Below are 13,160 nucleotides of genomic sequence, written 5' to 3'. Positions count from 1 at the left end.
GGCCACCCAGGTCAAGGTGTGGGAAGTGCCCTCTGCCCAGGTGGTGGCAGATGGATGGAGAAGTACGCCCCTTGTTCTGGAACCCCAGAACTCTCTGGGTCTTTGTTTTTTTGGGTATTTTTTTGGTACTAGGGATTGAACCCAGGGGCACTTAACCACTGAGCCACATCCCAGCCCTTTTTATATTTTATTTAGAGACAGGGTCTTGCTGAGTTGCTTAGGGCCTCACTAAGTTGCTGAGGCTGGCTTTGAACTCGCAATCCTCCTGCCTCAGCCTGGATTACAGGCAGGCGAGCGAGCGGCTGGGATTATGGGTGCAGGCCACCTCCTCCGCTGCCTGGGTCTTTTTAACATATGCTGATGACAGGGGACCAGGTAAAAGGTCCCACTCAGAAGGAAGAGCAGGCAGAGGAGGACTAAGGAGAGCTTGGGTGGGCAGCCCAAAGCGGGCTCGTGAGCAGGCCCGGGGCGGTAGGGCTGGCAGCTGGTGATGTTGGTGTCCCCAGAAAACCTGCCCCAGGTGGCGGAAAACTGGAGGAGATGTTCGGCTGAGGGGGCAGCAGTGGGGGCCCTGGACGTCAGGATAGAGGGCAGTGCTGAGGGTGGGGTGGTGCTGTGACCCAGAGCTTCACCCGGCTGGGGTTCTTTGGAATGGAGGAGGGGCAGTGTCACAGGTGGTCACCCCTGGGTCACACCTACCTGCCCCTCCCTGTGTGTGCCCTTGGTGCCAGTTGGTACAGGTCCCTCGTACTCAGGCACACCCAGTGTGTACCTGCAGACTCGCCTGGCAGGGCTGCCATGGGCAGGCTGGGGAGGAGGCCAGGTCTCCCAGAGCCCTCTGCTCCAGCCAGCCTCCCTGCCCACCCCCGCAGCCCCGCGCTCCTGCATCATCGACAAGGACGAGCTGAAGGACGGCCTGCGCGTGCTCATCCCCATGGATGACAAGCTGCTGTACGCCGGGCACGTGCAGACCGTCCACTCACCGGACATGTGAGTGGGGGCGGGGCGGGCTGCCTTGCTGCGCCTCTCTGGGCCGAGTGCTGCTCCTTTCTGGGCCATGGCTTCCCTCCACAGAAGCGGGAGGGGATGTGGCTGGACGCTGAGGTCTGCCAGGCCCCCACAGGTGGGAGGTGTGCTGGGTGGGCCCTGCCAGCGGAGGGGCTCCAGCTGGGCATGGCCGCTCCTCAGTGGCCAGGGGCTCACGGGAAGGCACTGGAATGCATGGTGGCCTCTCGGGGTCGGCATGCTCCACAGCCCCTAGTTCCAGGGACGAGGAGGCCTGGCCAGGAGGGGACGTAGCAGGTCGGCATCCCCCAAGGGTCTCTGGCCTCTGCCACCTCACCCGCGTTTGCCCTGGCCTCACAGATACCGCGTGGTGGTGGAGGGCGAGCGCGGGAACCGGCCCCACATCTACTGCCTGGAGCAGCTGCTGCAGGAGGCGGTGAGTGGGGGGCGGGAGGCGGGGCTCCGAGGCTGGGGGCGGGGCCCAGGCCGCGGCCACACCTCTGTTCCTGGTCACCCCTGGTGCTCAATCCCTTGCTCTCCAGATCATCGACGTGAGGCCGGCCTCCACTCGCTTCCTGCCCCAAGGGACCAGGATCGCAGCTTACTGGAGCCAGCAGTACCGCTGCCTGTACCCCGGCACTGTGGTCCGAGGTGAGAGGCCCCCTTCCGGCCGCTGCCCGTCTCCTAACGTGCCACTGTGGACTTATTTGGTCACCAAACCCAAATCTGACTGACTTAATCGCAGAGATTTTTGTTGACTCATGTGACCCCAAACCACAGGGCTTTTTTATTTGTATGTATTTTTCAGTTGTAGGTGACGCAGCACCTTTATTTTATTTTTATGTGGTGCTGAGGATCAAACCCCAGGCCTCATACCAAGCGCTGTACCTCTGGGCCACAACCCCAGCCCCAAGCACAGGGCTTTGATGGCGTCCCCAGCAGAAGACAGGATGGAAGAGGGGCAGACAAGTAACAGGCATCCCAGGCGGTATAGACAGGGACGCTGGCAAACAGAAGATATGACACTCGGGGATGTTGGTTAGACCAAGTCAAATTCCTACTTGCCAGGCGTGCTCACTCCTCCGCTCCCCGATGTTCGTGTGACCAAGAGGGAAGCAGGGCTGGGGCTGGAGGACCGGGGACGTGAGACCTGAGGTCCAGTCCCAGCCACTGGGGTTGGGCTGGGAAGGTTTATTTTTCCCATTTTTTATCACTCATTGAGCATCAAAGCCCTGGAAGTCCTGTTAATACGGGAAGAGTTTGTCTTGGGTTCCAGCCTCAGAGCTCTTCACCTCTGGTACCCTGAGGGGAGGCTGCCTTCCAGGCTCAGGTTATGGTGCCACTTGGAGTCTTAGCCTTTCCCTCCCAGCGTTCTGGGGCTCCTCTGGGCTTCTGTGTGGCATCTCACATCTTTCTCTTTCTAGGCTAACCCCCTCATTTTAGTAGAGGATCTTCATAACTTTCTGAGAGAGTCCCTAGAAAACGAGTTTCTCAAGCCGGATGCGGTGATGCACGCCTGTAATCCCAGTGGTTTGGGAGGCTGAGGCAGGAGGATCATGAGTTCAAGACTAGCCTTAGCAACTTAGTGAGGCTCTAAGCAATTTAGCAAGACCCTGTCTCAAAATAAAAAAGGGCTGGAGACAGTGGCTCAGTGGTTAAGAGCCCCTGGGTTCAGTCCCTGGTACTAAAAAAATATAAAGTTTCTCAAATTCTTGCATGCCTGTAATCTCTTTACCCTTGTTCTTTATAGTTGAGTTGGGTATAAATTCTAGATTAGAAAGAATCTCCCCATACCATTTCAAAGTCTTTGATTTTTATTCAGCTGTTTGAGAAATTAGTGGCCATTACAATTCCCAGACCTTTGAGACCTACTTTTTCTCCCTCTGGAAACGTTTAGGACCTTCTCATTATCCCTAGATCTGGAGCTGCATGTGGGTTTTCTCTCCGTTTCTTTATGCCAGGTATTTGGGGACGACGGGGCTCTTGATTCTGTAGCAAATCCCTCCAGTCCTGGAAGCTTTTCTGCTCTGTACCACTTGGATAGTTGAGTCTCTCACTCCATCTGTGGTCCCTGGAACTCCCACTAGTCTGGTGGCTCCTGGTGTGTGTATCTCTTTCTCATTTATTGTCCATTTCTTTATTTTTTGTTCAATTTTATGGGAGATTTTCTCCATGTGATCTTCTAAATCCTTTTGTTCTCTTGCATTTGAAAATTTCTGCTGTCATTTAAAATTTTTTCAAGAGTTCTTTCTTATTCCCTGAATGTTTCTTGGAAAAACAAAAAATCTTTCTGCCGTACCTATGCGTTATCTTTTGTAAGAAAATTTCTGAGGCTGTGTCTGTTCGCCAGGCCTCCAGCCCCTCTCCCTCTGGGCTCCCCTTGCCCACACAGGTGCCGCCCACTGCGCTGTTTGCTGGATGCTCTCCTGCTGACCTTGGTGATCCCTGGCAAAGAGAGAGGGTGCTGAAATCAGAGGCTCTGGCCGAGCGAGGCTTGGTGACGCTGGGCAGGCAGTTTGTTAGGGGATCCCAAGTTCCAGTACATAGGTCTCTTCCCTTCCGCAGGGCCTGTGTTCTTGGGGATACAGGCTTAGCTTCTGTGTCAGGGAGAGGGCTGGCGTTGTCCTTCAGGAGCAGATGTCGGGCTCACCCCTTGCTTGGTGTGGCCCCCACCCTTCTCTCTGGCGCCTCCATCTTTCGGATCAGAGCTAGACAGACCTCCCAGCCCATGCTGCTCAGGTGACACTCAGCCTGTCCAGGGCTAGCGACCCCCCTCCTTGGCCTCCTCCTCATTGTGGTCACCTCCTTTCAGTCACCTGACAGCAGCAAAGCTGAGGCCAGAGTCGGTCCCCAGGTGTTCGTGGCCTCTTCCCTCTCCGGTGCTCTGGTGGTCATTTGCTGCTGCTTCGGGGGGTCTTGAGAGTGAGCAGGCACAGGCGTGTGTGCTCCGCTGCCTGGTGGACCTGAACTCCAGGACACGTGCTCCACTAGAAATGGGGGCCTGCCCACTGCTGCGCTGCAGCGCACACATTCCCAGTCCCCTTGCTGTGCCGCCTGCGTGCTGGTCTCCGCTGCCCCCTCACCCTCATGCCCCAGTACACTGCCAGAGCCCTGGGGCCCGCTGACTTACCCCTCCCCTGCAGGGTTACTGGACCTGGAGGATGACGGGGACCTCATTACCGTGGAGTTTGATGATGGAGACACGGGCAGGATCCCTCTCTCACACATCCGCCTCCTGCCACCCGACTATAAGATCCAGTGTGAGTGCCCAGCATGTGAGGCTGGGGTTCCTGCTGTCCTGGGTGCCACCCACCGGGCCCTTGCCTGGCTCCCCTGGCAGCACAGACTCCTGTCCCTCGGCTTCTAGGTCTCCTCCTCCTCCAGTCTCACTCTGGCCTCTGCCTGCCATTTGCACCATTGGAACCCACAGTGGGTAGAAATGGCAGAAGCAGGGGGCGGGGACTCCCAGAGGGGGCCGGGGAGTGGGGATCTTGGGGCTGCCAGGTGGACCCCGTGGCCTCGCGAGGGCAGCCTCAGGCCTGGATGCCCAGATGGTGGGAGGCTGATCAGGTGTTGTTGATGGTTCCAAGCTCCACGTGGGCACCATGGCACTGAATCCTTGCCTTGGCCTTTGTGGCTTGGGCTCAGAGGTCAGTGACTCCTCCAGGTCCCCCTCTAAGAGGCAGCAGCAAGATTTGCTCACACTGCCTGACTTCTTGGGGTGGGTGACCTCAGAGCTCTTCAGAGTCAGCACCTTTGTTCAGCCCGTGAGTTTCAGGTTCTTTGGTGTGCTGAGCTGCTGAGTGACCATGTGCCTGTGCCACCCCACGGCTGGACCACACATCCATCAGGGGAGTCCAGCTTGCATCAGCCACCTGATGTCCCTGTTCCCCACCCCAAACGGTGATCCAGGAACTCAGAGCAGGGAGCCAGGCCTGAGCCACTGTCTGCCTTGCAGGTGCTGAGCCATCCCCAGCCCTCCTGGTGCCGAGCGCCAAGCGCCGCAGCCGGAAGACCAGCAAAGACACCGGGGAAGGCAAAGAGGGCGCCACCCCAGGGTCTGAGGAACCAGGAGCCAAGGCGCGGGGGCGTGGGCGAAAGCCCAGCACCAAAGCCAAGGGCGGTATGTTGGCCCAGGCTTAGGGTCGGGTGGGGGCTACTTGAGGAGCCAGAACCTGGAGCGCGAGGGTCTGTGCAGTGACCAGTCCTCATCTCTGTAAGAGCAGCACTGCTAGGCAGTCCTGCCCACTTGGGAATTAGGCAGTGGGCCCAGGGAGGCGAGCTGTGTGGTCAGAGGCAGAGCGGAGCTTCGGCCTGGTGCGTTTCATGCGCTCCCAGAGGAGAGTGCTTTGACTGTGAGCCAGGACCACCCGAGGCCACTCAGGGCCAGCACACCCAGGATGAGGTGCAAGAGCCGCCCATCCTGAGGCCCAGCCAGAGTGGCAGGGCTTCCTGACCCAGGAACCCTGCTCTCCCACCACGAAGCCCAGCCCAGACCACTGTGGTCCCCACCCCAGCCTCCACTTGTCCTCTTCTGTTTTCTAGACAGAGCCACTGTCCTGGAGGAGGGGGTCTCCACAGATGAGGTTCCCAGCACCCCCTTGACCCTGGAGCCCATCAGCACCCCAAGTTCCAAGAAGAGCCCTCCAGAACCTGTGGACAAGCGGGCCAAGGCCCCCAAGGCTCGCCCGGCACCTCCCCAGCCCAGCCCAGCGCCACCCACCTTCGCCAGCTGCCCAGCTCCTGAGCCCTTTGGAGAGCTGCCGGCCCCAGCTGCAGCCCTGACCCCGGCCCCCCTCATCACCATGCCGATCACCATGCCCGCCACCCGCCCCAAGCCCAAGAAGGCTCGGGCCTCAGAGGAGTCGGGTGCCAAGGGTGCTCGGAGGCCAGGGGAGGAGGCTGAGCTGCTTGTCAAACTGGACCATGAGGGGGTCACATCCCCCAAAAGCAAGAAGGCCAAAGAGGCCCTACTCCTCCGGGAGGACCCAGGGGCTGGAGGCTGGCAGGAACCCAAGAGCCTGCTGGGCCTGGCTGGCCTGCCCCCTGCGGCAGGCAGTAGCGAGCCCAAGATGGCCTGGCCCAAGGCCCTGGAGGGGGACCTTGCCCAGGAGCCTGGGCCAGGGCTGCCGTTGGAGGACCCTGGGAACCCCAAGAGCCCGGACAAGGCCCAGGCTGAGCAGGATGGGGCTGAGGAGTCAGAGACCAGCAGCAGCAGTGGCAGCAGCAGCAGCAGCAGCAGTAGCAGCAGCAGCAGCGGCTCAGAGACAGAAGGCGAGGAGGACGGCGAGAAGAACGGGGAGGACAGCCGGGCAGGGGGCCGGAACTGCAGCGCCTCCAGCTCTAGGGCATCCTCCCCCGCCTCTTCCTCTTCCTCTTCCTCCTCTTCTTCCTCCTCCTCTTCCTCCTCCTCTTCCTCCTCCTCTTCATCCTCCTCCTCCTCCTCTTCCTCTTCCTCTTCATCTTCGTCCTCTTCCTCCTCCTCCTCCTCCTCTTCCTCTTCCTCCTCCTCCTCTTCCTCCACCACAGACGAGGACTCTTCCTGCAGCTCTGATGATGAGGCAGCTCCTGCCCCTGCGGCCGGCCCCTCCACCCAGCCGGCCCTCCCCGCTAAGGCCCCCAAGCAGGCCAGCAAGGCACGCTCCTCGGCCCACTCCACGGGCAAGAAGGTGCCCGCTGCCCAGCCCCCGGCCCCTCCACCGCAGCCCCCTCAGCCTCTGCAACCCAAGGCTCAGGCTGGGGCGGGGGCCAAGAGCCGACCCAAAAAGAGAGAGGGCGTCCACCTGCCCACTACCAAGGAGTTGGCCAAGCGGCAGCGCCTGCCGTCTGTGGAGAACCGGCCCAAGATTGCCGCCTTCCTGCCTGCCCGGCAGCTCTGGAAGTGGTTTGGGAAACCCACCCAGGTAACCAGGCTGAGGTTCCAAGGCCTTCCTCTGGGTGCTCCCCACCAGGCCCTGCCTGCCCCTCAGCTCCCAGCAGCCCCAGGGAGGAGGGTTGGGGTGAGGGTGAGGCCACGCCCCATATTATGGGGGGGCAAATGGCTTTCAAGGCTTGCTGACTCCAGAGCCCAGGCCCTTAGCCGAGTGGCCCTGCCCCCTGGTTTGCAGGGCGAGAGCTTCCTGCCTAGAGCCCAAATACAGCACATGCAAGGGTTGATGCGGGGCTGTCCCCCGGGGGCAGGACAGCGGGGACCTTCAGACCTTGCTGGCTGTCCAGCCCGGGTCCTTCGCACTCATCTCCTTTTCAGCTATTCTGACTTCAAGCTCTTTTTTTTTTTTTTTTTTTTTTTTGGCGATGCTGGGGATTGAACTCGGGGCCTGGTGCGTGCGAGGCAAGCACTCTACCCCCTGAGCTATCTCCCCAGCCCTACTCTGACTTCAGAGGCTGCATCTTGAGGCCGTCGGCCACCAGCGTGTGGTCCTGGTAGAAGGCGCCACTTCCCTTTGCTTGGCAGCAGAAGTGCCAAGTCCTTGGCCTGGCCATGGACCATGTGTCCACCAATGCAGCCCAGAAAGAGTATTCCTGGGACCTGCGGCCACCCTGATGGCAGGGCCTGGTTGTGCAGAAGGAGCCCTCCCAGCCCACTCTGCTGTGTGTCTTCCATACACACAGGCATGTGTGAATACACTGCACACACAAGCACACATGCCGTACAGGTGCACACCCATTCACACCTGTGCACACACGCACTTCTCAGGGGAGGAAGTTGTCAGTACCTCTTCTAGAAGCTTCTCTGTGGAGAATGAGAATAGTCCTCGGAGTCACCAGTCCATCCCACACCCCTGGGCAGAAAGAGCCAGCGTGTTAGCTTTTTTTCTGTCGCTGTAACAAAGTACTAGAGAGGATTAACCTATCAGGGCCGAGGTCGGCTTTGGCTTGCAGTTTAGAGAAACAGACCCTTTACTTTAGGTCTGAGGCAGGGGTGTTGGACAGCCATGTGGGGAGTGAGTGGCAGAGCAGCGCTCACCTCGTGGCCGGGGGGTGCTCAGGCTCACCATCCCCTTCAGGGGCACTCCCAGTTGCACCCCCCATCTCCCGGTACTGCCACCCTGGGCCACGTCTCCATCACACGGACCAGGGCAAGTCCAGCAGCTTTGGGGTTGGCAGGGACAGGCTTGGGGTGTCTGCACACCACCTCAGAGCTTGGGAAGCTGCTGGCACGTGCGCCAAGTGTGGGCAGCTTGTGAGGCTAGAGAGGCTGGGGTACCCTGAAACAGCTCTGGGGGTCTCAGTCGTGACTGCTGCCTTCTGGGGCTCTCGATGTGCGGCCAGGGCAGTCAGAAGCCCTCAGAAGTGGGATAGCAGCTTCCTCTGCCCTAGGCTGCTCCCCACCAGGGAGCCTGCTGTCAGCAGGGTGCGGAGCATGCGGCAGCTGGGGTCTCCATCATCACTGGGACCCTGACTTGAGCCTGGCTTTCCTGATCCCCGGGGCACAGGATCATGGATTTAAATCCTCATGGATTGCTGGCTACCAGCTCAAGGAGCCCCTCGGCCAGGCCACCACTTGAGAGGCCCAGCCAGAATGCTAGATCCTCATAGAATCTTGGCTGCAGGCTGCAAGGACGGGTCCCCCCGGGTCCCCCGGGCCCGAATCCCTGCAAGTGCTTTATCTGAGGGCTGCATAAGGGGACAGCCTCTGAGCTGAGGAGAGGCACGTCTCACCCTGCCCCGCGACTGCTGCCTGCGCTCATTTGGCATCTGCTGTTTGCAGTTCCAGTGCCAGTGTCAGTGAGGCTCGGAGCTGCAGCCACAGGAGCCTTAAATAACTGGCTTAAACACCAAGCAGGAAGGGTCAGGGGTGCAGCTGCAGGTACAGGGGGACCTGGGAACTCGAGGGCTGCCCTTAGACCCACTCTCAGGTCCACGCTCCACTCTTCAGTTTCTTTCTCCTTCCTCCGTGCCGACAGCCCCTCCCTGGGCAACAGGAAAGTCCAGTAGCTCTCAGCTCTGTTCTGCCAGCTAAGTGACAGAAGGAAGTGTCTCCTGCGAGTTTACACTAAAGCTGGTTGGATGTCTGGCCTGGTCCTGGTTCAGCCCTGAGCCAGTCACATGGCCAGTAGGGAGTTGTGATGCTCTGATTGGTCAGACCAAATCCTGTGCCCACCAAAGGGGTGGGATCAGCTTCACAGGGGACCTCATTGGATGAGGGGGCCATCCTTGAAGGGAGTAGCTGCCTGATGCCAAAAACCATAACTGCTGTCATCAAGTTGCTTAGCAACCGTGGCGTCCTCTGTGTCTGAGCTGAAGGCAATCTGAGCATTTTACAGCACATGCAGAGAAATGAGTGGCCTGGCTGATGAGAAGGCCACCAAGGGTTAAGAGGAGAAGGGCTGTGCTAAGGCAGGAGGCGGGCACGTAGGCTCCCCAGCGCAGGCTTGTCCAACACCAGGAGTTGTGGAGTCTAGTTGAGGTGAGAACCTGCGGCTTCTGCTAAGCCTTGGCGTGGCCCGCCTCTTGGAGGACCTTCTCTCCAAGGGACGGCGTCATGGGGCTAGGATCTCCGAGAGTGGCCTGGGCCCTGAGAACGTGTTTGTTGAGTGAATAAACAAAGCCTCAATGCATCTGGCTGGTGCTGGGTCGGTGGGCAGCTGTGCTGGTGGAGGGCAGAGTTGACCCACACCCAGGGTGGCATGTGACCCTTAGCCCTGAGGCTGCGCTGCTGGAGGCTTGGAAACAGGCTGTGCAGCGGGGCCTCAGGGTGGTGGCACCCAGTGAGGAGGCGAGGGCAGTGCTGGGCCTGGGCAGTGAGTGAGTCTTCACAGCGGGCGCGGAGAGGTGGGGTCCATGTGCGTGCCTGGGTCTGGCTGTACCGTGCTGGCCGTGCTCTGGGAGAGCTGGGAGTCCCTTTTAGCTACAAAACCCCTAGTCAGTAAAGTCCCTCCTGTTCCTGGCATGTCAGAGAGCTGAAAGGGGCTTCCCCAGCGAGAGAAGACCCGGGGAAGACCGGGGACTCTCCTGTCCCTTCCCTCTAGCCCCTGAGATTGACGCAGGTGCCAGGCCCTGCTGGGTAAGGGCCCTGCAGTGTGACGGGCCACAGGCCCCTGGCCCTTGCCTGACTGGCATCTCCTGCAGCGTCGTGGCATGAAGGGCAAGGCCCGCAAGCTCTTCTACAAGGCCATCGTGCGCGGCAAAGAGATGATCCGCATCGGAGACTGCGCGGTGTTCCTGTCGGCCGGCCGCCCCAACCTGCCCTACATCGGCCGCATCCAGAGCATGTGGGAGTCCTGGGGCAACAACATGGTGGTTCGGGTTAAGTGGTTCTACCACCCCGAGGAGACCAGCCCGGGCAAGCAGTTCCACGAGGGCCAGGTGAGCCCAGGGGGCCAGCAAGGTGTCCTCCTCCTGGGTCCGGGCCATTCTGGGTGCTGGGCAGCAACAGTCTGACCAGAGGAGGAGGTTGAGGCTGGTCTAGCCTGCTGGGGGCAGCAGCCCTGCCGTAGGGCCTGGGTTACCCACAGTCCCGGGTTTGTTCCCCAACAGCACTGGGACCAGAAGTCTGGCCGCAGCCTTCCTGCTGCCCTGAGGGCCTCCAGCCAGAGGAAGGACTTCATGGAGGTAGGCGGGTGTCCCGTGCGCTGGGCACCACCTTCTCCCAGCACAGACAGGCAGGGTCCTGCGCTTGGACTCAGGGCTCTGCCCACCCTGGCCTCTTGCCTGTCTCTGGCTTTGAGGTGCCAAGCTCTCATCTGTCTCTCCTGGTCTCACCTCTGCCTGTCTCAGGGTCTCCCAGTCTGCTCCTGTCTTATGTCTCTGTCCTTCCTTGTCCTTAGTCCCTCAGTCTCTCCTGGTCTCTTGATCTCTTGGTCACTTCTGCCTGTCTCTCTAGATCTCTGTCTGTCTGCCTGTCTCTCTAGATCTCTTGTCTGTCTGCCTGTCTCTCTAGATCTGTGTCTGTCTGCCTGTCTCTCTAGATCTCTGTCTGCCTGTCTGTCTCTCTAGATCTCTGTCTGCCTGTCTCTAGATCTCCATCTGTCTGCCTGCCTCTCTAGATCTCTGCCTGTCTCTCTAGATCTCTGCCTGTCTCTCTAGATCTCTGTCTCTCTAGATCTCTGTCTCTCTAGATCTCTGTCTGCCTGCCTCTCTAGATCTCTGCCTGCCTCTCTAGATCTCTGCCTGTCTCTCTAGATCTGTCTGTCTCTGGGTCTCCACTCGAGGCATCCCAGGTTCCTCTGGTCGGGAGGGTTCCCCTGCCCCACGCCCGCCCTGAGGCCCTGCTGTGCCCCTGCAGCGTGCCCTGTACCAGTCCTCACACGTGGACGAGAACGACGTGCAGACTGTGTCGCACAAGTGCCTGGTGGTGGGCCTGGAGCAGTACGAGCAGATGCTGAAGACCAAGAGGTACCAGGACAGCGAGGGCCTGTACTACCTCGCGGGCACCTATGAGCCCACCACGGGCATGATCTTCTCCACGGACGGCGTGCCCGTGCTCTGCTGAGCTCCGCCCACCGGGCCCCCTGCTTCCTCGCGCCCTGGGGGCCCCCAGGGAGCCCTCGCCATCACTGCCACGGCGTGGGACCATGTGCGTTGTGTGCATGCCAGTGTGCCCGTGGGCGTGTGCATGTGGCCAGGTGTGCACGCGGATGCCCGGCAAGTGAGTGTGTGTACATGTGTGTGCCCGTATGCATGCACGTGTGTGCGCCCATGTGCACACGCCTCCGGCCCCACCCTCCCAACCCCTCAGCGCCCCAGGACGGGGCTCCTCTCTGCTGTCGGTGTGGCTCTGCTGGCCACCCAGGGCAGTCGCAGCGCGGAAAGGCCGTGCCTCCCAGCACCTTGTAAGCACTTGTCGAGGCAGGCCCTCCAGGCCCAGCGGGGCAGGCGCCCCAGGCCCCGCAGACGGGCGCTCGGTGGGAGGGGTTCCCTAGAACCCAACTGACGCTCGCTCTGGGCCCCAGCCACCCTCAGCATGGAGTCCACCCAGACCTCCCCCACGGGACGTGGGAACCCATGCCAGCCATCCTCACCTACCGTGCCAGGCTGCTGAGTGCCTGTGGCCTCCACCCTCTCAGGATGGCCTGGACTTGGGGAACAGAGCAGGGCGAGGGGGAGCCCAGGAGCATCCGCCTGGTGGCAGTTGGCCCTGGCAAGGGCCTGCCCCCAGCCCAGACCCTCACACTACAGAAAATCCCAATGGTGCTGAAACCCTCGCTCCAGCCACGCCCAGCCCCTCCCCGCCCAGGAGGGGAGGCAGCAGTTCTAACCTGTACAGTTTTATTGTACCAAGAGACTCACCCGCCCCTGTATCATAAGCCTTTAAATGGAGTCAACTTTTTAATTATATATATAAAGATAAATATATATAAATATATATAAATATAAACTTTTTAAAACTGTGAAAAATAGCTATGAAATTATAAAAAAAAAAGCGAACACATTCTGACGTGCAGAATATTATTTTTTATTTCCTGTTAGATTGTGAGTGTCTAGCGCCCGGCTTCACTGGCCCCAGCCCCCGGCACACCCACCTAGCCCACTGTACTGTACGCGCCCCCAGCCGAGAAAGAGTTAGGGAGAGGGAGGGAGGGAGCCGCCAGCCCAGTGCCTCTGCGGGCCCAGCAAGCACTTAACCAGCCCCCGCCGTGGGACCCGAGGCCTCCAGCAGACAATCTTGAGGGAAGGAAAGCCAGACTTCGGTTTTGTTTTTTGGGGGAATTGTTTTCCTTTTTTTTTTTTTTTTTTTTTTTGTTACTTTTGGAATTTTGTTTGTTGGCAAATTCTGTGTGATCTTTTTCATAAAAAAAAAAAAGAAAAGAAAAGAAAAAAAGATTCAATTGGAAAAATACCATCGCTTGGAGTGGTTCATTTCGGGACCTGGGGTGGGCTGGGGGCCCTGTTCTGGGGGGAGCCTGCCACTGCAGGACAGTGGAGGGCGGAGGGAGTCTGAAGGCTGGCCCGGTGGTCACTGGCCACATGTGGCTGTTGAAATTTGAGCTAATTTAAACGGGGGACATTAAAAGCTGCTTCTCAGTTGCACCAGCTGCCTGTCCAGGGCTCAGCAGGTGGGCTGGCCAGCAGCTGCTGTATCAGGTAGGACACAAAGTACCTGGTGTTTCAAAAGTTGTGTCCACACCTGGAGAAGGCACTGCAGGTCCGAGTGGCCTTGAGCCTGCCTTGAACCTCTGGTCCTAGAAAGGCAGCAGGGAGGGGACACTGGC

The 13,160-nt window shown here is 59.5% G+C and overlaps 1 protein-coding gene across 7 annotated transcripts in view; it reads left to right on the top strand.

The window, feature by feature from the left end:
- Tnrc18 (trinucleotide repeat containing 18) overlaps positions 1-12,777 on the top strand; it is a 91,555-nt gene extending 78,778 nt beyond the window's left edge. For all 7 annotated transcript variants that reach the window (XM_047533488.1, XM_047533492.1, XM_047533491.1 and 4 more), the window contains 9 exons: positions 873-990; positions 1,366-1,441; positions 1,548-1,656; positions 4,149-4,265; positions 4,964-5,128; positions 5,551-6,908; positions 10,078-10,314; positions 10,486-10,560; positions 11,234-12,777. In XM_047533488.1, coding sequence (XP_047389444.1) covers positions 873-990; positions 1,366-1,441; positions 1,548-1,656; positions 4,149-4,265; positions 4,964-5,128; positions 5,551-6,908; positions 10,078-10,314; positions 10,486-10,560; positions 11,234-11,440 — 2,462 coding nt within the window. In that variant the 3' untranslated portion in view covers positions 11,441-12,777. The remainder of the gene's footprint in view (positions 1-872; positions 991-1,365; positions 1,442-1,547; positions 1,657-4,148; positions 4,266-4,963; positions 5,129-5,550; positions 6,909-10,077; positions 10,315-10,485; positions 10,561-11,233) is intronic.
- Positions 12,778-13,160: the final 383 nt, after the last annotated feature.

Source organism: Sciurus carolinensis, chromosome 18 (assembly GCF_902686445.1).
Source record: "Sciurus carolinensis chromosome 18, mSciCar1.2, whole genome shotgun sequence".
In the NCBI taxonomy this organism is placed as follows: Eukaryota; Metazoa; Chordata; class Mammalia; order Rodentia; family Sciuridae; genus Sciurus; species Sciurus carolinensis.
Note: the sequence above shows the minus strand (reverse complement) of the source record. Positions and strands in the feature narration are given on the sequence as shown.